The sequence below is a fragment of the Gekko japonicus genome, unplaced genomic scaffold (genome assembly GCF_001447785.1).
Source record: "Gekko japonicus isolate JY-2015 unplaced genomic scaffold, Gekko_japonicus_V1.1 scaffold6325, whole genome shotgun sequence".
In the NCBI taxonomy this organism is placed as follows: domain Eukaryota; kingdom Metazoa; phylum Chordata; class Lepidosauria; order Squamata; family Gekkonidae; genus Gekko; species Gekko japonicus.
The window spans coordinates 18,724-28,858 of NW_015168856.1; the positions used below are offsets into that span (position 1 = coordinate 18,724).

Consider the following 10,135-nt stretch of genomic DNA (forward strand, 5'->3'; position numbering starts at 1 on the left):
CCGGTCGGGTCAGCGCAGGCGCACTAAACCCATTGGTGTGAATGCACAGATGACCACTCGAAGATCACCAGTTACTGGTAAGCAACCTGTTTTTTCCCCTAGGTTTCCAGAAAAAGCTCCCCCCCCACACAAAGACACCTGTGTATCTGCACTGTAGGGCCATATTCAGAATTAGACATTGTTGCTGCTAGCTTTTGAACGCTTTCAGAGATACCTTGTTTAACTTCCCCCTCTTTTTGTACATCACAGTATCTTTTGTAGAGATTGGACCGACAAGTTTTACAAATTAAGCAGTCAGCCAAGGTTTGAGTTAGCCAGTGGGGAAAAGGAAGTGGGCATAAAATGATAGTTCAGTTAATTTGGTAGTCAGCAAAGTTTGCAATGCACGATGTTCCAGACTCAGTCTTTAGTATCACCCATTGAAGTATCTTGGGAAATGGAGTCGAGAAAGCCCTCCCTGTGTCTTAAGACCTTAAAAAGGTGTTTCCAGTCATAAGCAGTACCATCAGATGGATCAGTGGCTTAGCCACCCCCCACCCCCCATATAAGGCAACTTCCTATGGTGGTTTCTATGGCAAAAAGAGCAGGGAACTGCAGTGGTTGGGGGCTGACTGAAGTCCTGTTCCATGACCCCAAGCAGTCTGTAACGATTCCATGTTTTACTGTGTGTGTGTGTGTGTGTGTTTAAAAGTTGGTTGGCATGGCTGTGTGGGACAATCTAGAATGCTGAAACAGGCAAGTTGTGTGATTGGTGAGTGACAGAGAGGGGGAGGGGTTTTTGGAATGGATGCTGTGTGGATGATTTGAATGTCTATCAGGAGTGACTGTTAGAGTTTAGACAGTTTATGATGACAGTTGAGAAAAACAGTTAGTCAGTCAGAGCAGAGTGTGCTGTGTAAAGGAGTTAATATGAGTTTTGTCCTGAGTTCTCTGTGTGAGAGGTTCCTGTGTGGAATATAAAAGTAAAAGTCTCTGTGTTAAGCAGACGGTTAAGTCTGTAAAAGTATGGTATGAGAGAGAGTTAAGTTAAGTGCTGTCTCTGAGTGAAGGAGACTCAATCCCTGTGTGGGAAAGATTTGGTTCTATGTAGTAAAGGAGTTAAACAGTCTGTTCATTTTAAAGTCTGATGAGAGAGAAGACTTTTGTGTGTTATGGAAAGTTAAAGCATAAAGAAACAGTAACCATATATGGCATAAGGAAATATTAGTTACAGAGTGACATGCTCAGATCCCTGTCAGCCAAAGAGCAGACCTTATGTGAGACATAAAGCAAGAGTTAAGAATATTCACAGTACCAGTTACCTCGTACTACTATATTATTTACAAGTTATTTGAATAAATATACTTTATTTCAAGATACAAGTTCTGAAAGAAATCCTTTCTCAGGACCACATAGTTCCTCGAGACGCCTAGACCCCGGGCTATAATACCAACCCAGAAGAAGTAATATATTAGTATAAAGGTGTGGAAAGCCTTAAATTTTCCTGGTGGCGGCGAGAGTACCCTGAGAGCAATACATAAATAACTTTTAAAAGTAAAACTAGACCTCCCCAAATAAGAGGTCGTCACACAGTCCAACTGGATAGACCCTTAGCTTTTAAGAGACATAGCAGTTGTTACGGTAAATGTCTTTTACTGTCTTTCTTCCCCCAGCCCGCTTTTACAAGAAACACACCAGGTCTGTTTTAATGATTTAGATATTTATACCCAGCTTTCCCCCACCCACAACAGGGACCTAGCGTACAATGTCCACCCCTTCTGTTTTATGCTATATAATACTATTGGTTTATATTCTGTTAATGTGTAAAAAAAACACCTCTTCACAGGCATTTAATTCCAGGACTAAATCCAGTTTATTATAAAATGAACTGCTCCCCCCCCCCCATTTAATGTAAAAGACAGGCAGTTTGGTGTCATGGTTAAGAGCACGGACTCTAATTTGGGAGAACCAGGTTTGATTCCCCGCTCCTCCATATGCAGCCGCTGGTGTGACCTTGGGTTAGTCAGGAGTCCTTTCAGAGCTGTTCTCTCAAGGGCAGTCCTTGAAAGAGCTCTCTCAGCCCCACCTACCTCACGGGGTGTCTGTTTTGGGGACGGGAAGGGAAGGAGATTGTAAGCCGCTCTGAGACTCCTTCCAGTAGTGAAGGGCAGGGTATAAAAATCCAATTTCCTCCTCTTCCTCCTCCTCTTCTCCTCCTCCTCTCCACTGGGGATGGGTAGTTACCTCGGAGCCTGTTTCAGGCTTGCACTTCTCTGGCACAGCAAAGTCTTGCTTCCAATCATTGCTGTTACCACCCGTGCCTGCTGAGCTGTTCCCCGTTCATCCCTAGGTGGCGGTTAACCACTTCCAGGAAGATGTTGGTACTCAACTGCTCCACAAAGCTGCAGAAACTGGAGCACCTGTTAAAGAAGAATTTCCCGGAATCCCTAAAGGTAAGGCATATGAGTCATTACGAGGGCAGCGGAATGCTTGGCCAGAAAGGTGGCTGGGAGAAGCCATCTTAGGGAGGGGCCATGGCTCAGCGGTAGAGTATCAGCTTGGCATGCAGGTTCAATCCCCGGCACCTCCAGATAAAAGGGCCAGGCAGTAGGTGACGTGAAAGACTTCTGCCTGAGACCCCAGAAAGCCTTGCCAGTCTGAGGAGACAAGAATGAGTGATGGACCCAGGGCCTGATTTGGTATAAGAAGAAAAAGAGTGGTTAAGATGCTGATCTGCAGGCTGTGGAAGGTCGGTAGTTCAGCAGTTCGAGACCCGGGTGCCGCATGATGGAGTGAGCTCCCATCTCTAGTTCCAGCTCCTGCCAACCTAGCAGTTTGAAAGCAAGAAATTGCAAGTAGATAAATAGGTACCACTTCAGTGGGAAGGTAACAGCGTTCTGTGCACCTCGGTGTTTAGTCATGCCGGCCACATGACTATGGAAACGTCTTCGGACAGCGCTGGCTCTTCAGCTTTGAAACGGAGATGAGCACCGCAACCCTAGAGTCGGATTCAACTGGCTTTTGAGCAAGGGAAACCGTTACCTTTTACTAAAAGGAGTCTCAAAGCGGCTTACGATCGCCTTCCTTTCCTCTCCCCACAACAGATACCCTCTGGGTGAGGTAGGTGAGGCTGAGAGAGTTCTGAGAGAACCATGACTGGGCCAAGGGCACCTAGCTGGCTGCATGTGTGAGGGTCAGGTGGGGAAAGGAGAACCGTATATGAGCCTCCCTTTTTTTTTTTGTATTTGCATGTTGTATGTGTGCCCATGCCTGGAAGTCATGGCAACCTCTGGCAACTCCTACTGGGGCACTGGGAATGTTCAGAGAGGTGGCTTGATAGCCTTCCTCTGGTCTCCCGGCCCTGGTGTTCTCTGGAGGTCTCCCATCCAAATACTTTTCAGGGTTGGCCCTGCTTAGCTTCGGAGATCTGACGAGATTGGTTTTGCCTGGGCTATCAGGGTCAGGGCCATGTGTGAGCCTCCTTGAAGGAGAATTGGGACAAAAATATCCTAGATTCTATCAAGTTAAGTCTGTCTGAAGATCATAAAAAGAAACTGCAATAGTAATAATAATATAAAGTACCGCCCTGACCTCTCCAATTACCTGGTATTTTTCTTTTTGAAAGGTATATGGAGCAGTGCTGAATATCAACCGAGGAAATCCCTTCAGGAAGGAAGTGGTGGTGGACTCATGGCCAGAATTTAAAGCTGTCATTACTCGTCGGCAGAGAGAGGTACAGCAATGGCTGCCGCCTCTGCCCCCTCTGTCTTTCGTATCCCTTGTTCCTCCAATGCACCTCTTATTTTTCTGGGTATTACAAATTGCAAAAAGTAATGAGGGGAAGCCATCTCCTTCAGATTGTTCAAAGGGCAACAAAGCAGCATATGCTAGTCTTATCCACACTCTTAGGCACCTGAGGGAGGTAAACAGGGCTTTAAATAGGGCTGTCATTCATGGTTGTTGTAATAACCCCACAGCACCCGATACCAAAACAGAGCATAATTTTATTAGAACACAGGCAAGGCCTGGCCTGGGCCCTGCTGGGCCATAACTAAATACAGCCAGGAACAATATAACAAATAAAAAGTGAAAGTAAAGCAAAGGTTTTTTTTTCCTGTAAGGGATCATGTTAAAATAACTATACCGTACAATAAGGAGACATGGACAAATTCACAACTCCCCATAATATAACAAGTTACTATTCGTATTCTACAGCATTTGATTTACTACAGCCAGTTGTTCCCACAGGTTTCCCTCCCTTTGCATTCCTTTTTAGAGTCAAACTGCAGTGGTTGTTTGCTGTGGCCACATCTGGGAATGCCAGGAGATTCTTCCTCCACTCAAGTTAATAGTTATACCCAGGGGTCATTTCCTGCAGGAGCGCACAGGAGCGGAGCTCCGGCAGTAAAGAGCCCAGGGGGCGGGCACATGCAACAAGCCCCACCCCCAGCTCCCAGCAGCCCTCAGTCAGAGCACGAAGCAGACAGGTAAGCTGCAGAGCCCCCCCCCCCAAAATAGCAATCCAAAACAGTCCCGTGGCACCTTTAAGGCCAAAGTTTATTCAGGTACAAGCTCTCCCTCCTCTGTGAGGGCAGATCTGCACGTCCCCCTCCCCCGCTAGCTAGCAATCCAAAAAGAGTCCAGTGAAGCCTGAGTGGTGGGTGTTGCCTTCTGACACACTTCCGATGATGTCAGGGGGTGTGGCATATGCAAATAAGTTATGCTAATGAGCTCCTGCACCTCTTTTTCTACGAAATGACCCCTGGTTATACCATCCGATCATGAGGCGATGCTGTCCCTGGGATATTGACATGGCCCTTCGCTGAGGCTGTGGGGGTAGCGGTCTGGTCAGTGCTCAGATGAGAGACTTCTTGGGGGCTCTAAACATACCACCTGTGTCTAACGGAAGGAAAGTTGGTTATAAATATATATCCACCCAGAGGAATAAAACAACTAAGGTGGGGTCGATTTTTTGTTTTTGCTAATCACTACCTCTTTCACGAAATGGGGGTGGGGATTAAGGCAGTACACAGAAAAACTATGGTAGAAGCCAAATTTACCATCGGGTTTTTGCACAAATACCAGAGTGTCACCCCTGATATCCTGAAAGTAAGGGCATCACTTCTAGGTCATGTGGATAATGATGCTGGATCTCCCTCTTTTTCTGGGTGAGCCCCCCCCCCTGCCGGCCAGCTGGGTAGGTGGGGCCCGGGAGCCAGGGACCCCTGCCTTGGCCAGGGGATCTGGCAGGTGATGGTTTTTATTGCCCCAAATGAGCCTGAATGTAGTAATTACCTTTCTCTAACCAGCAGCCATAGTGTCACAGGGCTCCTATTCAGACCAGTTGTGATTGCAAGAACGCGTGTGCAGGAGAAAGAGAGACATATACATGAAATTTAAGTGTGTTGTTTCTTTTAAACCTAGGCTGAAAGTGATGATCTAGACTCTTTTACCAATGCTTACGCCGTTTTCTACAAGGATTTGCAAGCGTATTGGGCGTTGCTGGGGAACCCAGAAACAATAAACTGGGAGCAAGTATTCCAGATACAGGGTAAGGCCTATTGTTTGCTGGGCAATAGAAGCCAGGATGCATAAATGCAAGACTGAATCTTGAAGAGAAAGATTTTCTCCTAGTAATGTGTGAAGCAAGGTATCAAACGAGCTGGTGAAGGAGACCTCTTTAGCAATGTCCTCCCTTTGTGTGTTGTGGGGTTTGTACATTTCCCATTTAATGTGGATTTAAAAGGAGGTCGGACAGATTTATGGAGCAGAGGTCAATAGCTGAATGGGGCCTCCAAGATTAGAGGCTCTGTTAATGTCTAAGGAGCAGTCAGAAGGCAAAGGCGGTGTTCCTGTAGCACCTGACTGCTCATTGTTGGAAACAGAGTGGTAGACTAGAGGGACTGATCCACCAAGGCTATGCTTATGTTCTTAACCGTCTCCAAGTATTAGCAAACCATTTTGTTTGATCCTTTCAGTAATTGGTTGGTAAGAGGTCCTCTCATTTAAATAAAAAGGAGAATGAATTCTACATTTAATTTGCATAAGTCAGTGAGAGACATAAATTGTGCTGTTCCTTGGAATTATCTTTCACCTTAAGAGAGATTCAAAGCAAATTTGGGTGTTCTTTCTCTGCTGAAAAAAAGGGAGGCATTTCTGAAGAATTTTTGAGAACTATGGAGAAGATTTCTCCGATCAGTTTTGTCTTCTGCTAGAAGATTTTAATCTAGACTCAAGGCATCAGGACTTAATGCTAACCAGACTTCATGTCAGATTGTACATGTGTACTTTTTATACACACAGGCCTACAGGATGGGTTATTTGACGTTTCCAAAGCCGTTGCTGGTCCCAAGCTGGTGGCTGTGAAGCAGTCGTCTTTCCAAATGGTTATCCACCCAGATCCGGATGCACTCCCAGAGGTTAACCTTAAGTATGTCCCATCACTTTCCATAGCAATGCTGCTGTTGGGTACCCAGAGTAAGGAATTAAATAGTGTGGATCTGCTGCATTTTATGTAAAAATCTTCCCACCTGCTGCTTTCTACCTGTTTTGCATTAGTATACTGTGTGATGGCTGGAGTTTTTTTCTTATCTCTCCATGTCACTTTTGAAGCTCTGGGAAGGCACCAGAGTTAAAATCCAGAGGTTTTTCCTGCTTGAGCAAGGCATGTAATAATGATTCTGTTTATAAGTGGTTTTATTTGGAAAAGTTCTGAATTTTAGAAAACAGCAGCCTGTTTTCTACCAGCCTTTAGATCCACAGCTGTATTTAGTGGTTCATAACCTATTGATTAAAAGCGGGGATTTATGAGCTGGGGTAAAATTGGCCTACTCCACAAAAGGTTTGCAAGAATTACGGAGACAATATACGCAGCCACCTCTGCTGATTTCTTATGGGTATATTTTAAAGAACATCCTTTTCTTTCTGCCGTCCCTAAGCTGATTTCACCCTTCTTGTAGAAAACTTAGAGGACCTGCAAGTTTCCCCCAGCAAAAGTAAAAGCAACTTTGGGGTAACTTACAGAAAAGAAATAGCAGGGGAGGAAAAGTTTCCCTTGTTAATAATATCATCCCTGCAGCTGCTTTTGCAGGAAAAAAAATGTTTAAACTACAATATGCACAGAAGAGTCCATCAAGTGTATTTCATACAACAGCTTTTGTTCCTATTCTAATCTGGGGGCTGGGCCTGAGGTTCTGCTAAGGATGTACAAATTATTTTTCTGTCTTACTGAAGATACACTCCGGGTCTTCCAAAGCATGGCGCTTGATTCTTACAGGGCAGTGGTATTGTCAGTCTCTGATTTCTGCCTAAGGTTAGAGAAAAAGACTTGGGGGAGAAGGAGGCCATATGTGTGTAGTCTGGGGGTCTCCAACGTGGTACCTGTGGGTGCCACGGTACCCACCAACACCTTTACTGCTGCCCACCAAGTGGAAAGTGGGTGGGGCCAGGTAGGGCTCTTGCCCAGCAAGGCTTCTGATTGGCCACTGGAGTTTTGATTGGTTGTGCTGATTTTTTTTACATGTTGGGTTGGCATCAGTTACCACCACAGCATAAGGCTCTGGAGGTAAGTGGCATTTTGTGACTGTCCTTCCTCCTGCAACAGCTATTTTTTGGCAGCCGTTTTGCAGCTGTGCCCACCATTCTGTGTCAGAATTCCAAAGGTGCCTGCAGGCTCAAAATGGTTGGGGATCCTAGAGTGTAGGCTTTGGGGAGCCAGTACAGTGATAGGAGTCTAGGATCTGGGTGGGTTATGTAAGTATAGGGATGGGCACAAAGTGAACCATGAAGCAAAATTCATGACAAATTTTGTTCTGTTTGTGGTTTGCGAACCGAAGTTCATGTTGGGTCTACCATCATGAACTTCCACAACCTTTTACAGCAGTTCGTGGATAGAGCAGAAAATAGGGGTTTAAAGAGACTCCAAGATCCCTTTCCATGGGGTTTGCATGGCCACGAACTGGTTTGGTTCGCAAACAAACCTCCCTGTTCAGTTCGTGGTTCAGGCACAAACCACGCACACGAACCTCATTTTTCCAATTCATGCTCATCCCTTGTATGAAGCAGGGTAGGAATTGTAGGGACCAGACGGGCAGACCGAGAGGCAGCGGAGGGGGATGGACAGCACAGAAAAAGTGGAAATCTCAGAAAGAGGCCCGTGATTTCTGAAGCTCTGACAAACCCTACCCACCTACAGCATGCTGCCCTCTGCATCTGAGTACACATCTTCTCTTGCCATTTCTTCCCCATCCTCTCCAGTAGCGTTCTTATTTTCCAGCTGCGGTGATCATTGCAATGCAGTTAAACAGCACCCTATTTTTTTAAAGGCTAAATCCTCCACCAAGACTGGCTTCTCTTGACGTGTCACACGCCAGCCTCCTGAACGAGACCTGGTCCCGTGGAGGCAGTGAACAGTGCCGGAAGTATCTAGCCAGCCTTATTTGCTGCTTCCCTAGTGTCTGTGTCCTGGATGAAAATGGAAGTCCCGTATCCTGGGGCCTGACAGACCAATTTGCTACTATGATTCACGGTTACACCCTGCCTGACCATCGTAGGAAAGGGTACAACCGCCTCATTGCAACAATGCTAGCTAAGAAGTTACACAGTAGAGGTTTCCCAGCTCAGGGAAATGTTCTGGAGGACAATCTACCATCAGTAACGCTGCTGAAAAGCATGAATGCCCAGTTCCTGCCCTGCCGGTTTGTGAGATTGATCCACACACCTTACCGGTTTTTAACGGCACCTCATTTGCAGCTTAGTGAATTTTGCGGCTGACTGTGGTGATATTTCCTGCATACTGCAGCCATTTCTGGGTAGAAACCCCCACCCTTGCTTTTAGCCAGAAAATTGGAAAATGTTACAGCACCTACTGCATCTAGTCCTTGAATCTCTTGGTGAAACCTGCCCTTGCTGAAGTGCACAGCAAAACTGCTATTGATTTGAATGAACTTCTTACTTGGATCCACACCAGCCCACAGCGCATCAGATTGGTGATCAGTTTACAGCTTGAATACATATTCATATGCATCACCATACTTGCCTAAGCCCAGCTGGATGCATCTTTGGATGGAAATGGGATGGGCATCTCATCAGAGGACATGATGTGAACATCTGCTCTATCCCAGGGGTCCCCAACAGAGTGCCCACTGATGCCTTTCTTGGTGCCCATCAAATGTTTTTTTAGAAAGTGGGCGATGCCAGGTGGGGATTTTGCCCAGCAAGGCTTCTGATTGGCTTGGGAGATTTGATTTTCTGTGCAGATTCTTTAAATGTTTTGGCAGCAGCTACCAGCACGGGGGATCTTCACTGTGTGACTGAAGGGGTAAGCTGCAGCAGTTTTGTGGCTGGCTGGCTGCTCCCGTGGCAACTATTTTGTGGCTGCGCCCATCATGCTGTGTCAGAATTCCGAAGGTGCCCACAAGCTTAAAAAGTTTGGGGACCTCTGCTTGATCCCATCAGGCCTGGAGGAATAATGACACATACTACCATGAGTCCATTTGACCGTCCAATATCATAGGACCCAAAAGATCAGGAATGCTTTTTTCCCCATTAGGTTTGAAGTACTCATTTGAGCTGCATAGAAGAGGAGTCTACATCTTAAAAACGTCAGGATTGTTGGTGAATACATGAACGAGGCAACCAGCATGCCGATGTAGTACTTATTTACTCCTTACATGTTTGAGCTGTACAACCGCACAGGCTGTAAGAATTCATTTGATGTATACTGCTTGTCTTAATGATAACCAAGCATATATGTAAACTCTATATGTAAAACAAGAAAATAAATGTTTGCACGATCAATGTATTGAAAGGTAAATGTTTATTTCAGTTGTTTCAAATACAGCCGTATGTGGCTCTGCACACTCCTTAGTGTGTTCAGTTGTGCGTTTAGATTCAGTTGTGTTAGGGATGCCAGTCTCCAGGTGGGACCTGGGGTTCTCTGAAATTACAGCTCATCTCCAGACTACAGAGATCAGTTTCCCTGGAGTAAATGGATGCTTTGTAAGGTGGACTCTGTGACATTGTATCCACTGAGGTCCCTGTCCTCCCCAGGCTCCACCCCCAAAACTCCAGGAGTTTCCCAACCTGGAGCTGGCATTTCCACCCTTTGTTGGTGGCTGGGGAGGGACCTGGCAACCCTAGTTACAAAGCCTTCCCA

General features: G+C 45.9%; 1 protein-coding gene across 1 annotated transcript; it reads left to right on the plus strand.

Annotated features, from left to right (window-relative positions):
• The first annotated feature begins 2,354 nt into the window (after positions 1-2,354).
• On the plus strand, positions 2,355-8,751 carry GLYATL3 (glycine-N-acyltransferase like 3). Its single transcript, XM_015415761.1, has 5 exons — positions 2,355-2,432; positions 3,605-3,712; positions 5,404-5,530; positions 6,283-6,409; positions 8,304-8,751. The coding sequence occupies exons 1-5, from the start codon at positions 2,355-2,357 to the stop codon at positions 8,749-8,751; spliced, it is 888 nt and encodes a 295-aa protein (XP_015271247.1).
• Positions 8,752-10,135: the final 1,384 nt, after the last annotated feature.

Coding starts and splice junctions, on each gene's coding strand:
- GLYATL3 (XM_015415761.1), top strand. CDS start 2,355: ATGTTGGTACTCAACTGCTCCACAAAGCTGCAGAAACTGGAGCACCTG. Junction 3,713..5,403: donor TTACTCGTCGGCAGAGAGAG/GTACAGCAATGG, acceptor TTTTAAACCTAG/GCTGAAAGTGATGATCTAGA. Junction 6,410..8,303: donor CTCCCAGAGGTTAACCTTAA/GTATGTCCCATC, acceptor ATTTTTTTAAAG/GCTAAATCCTCCACCAAGAC.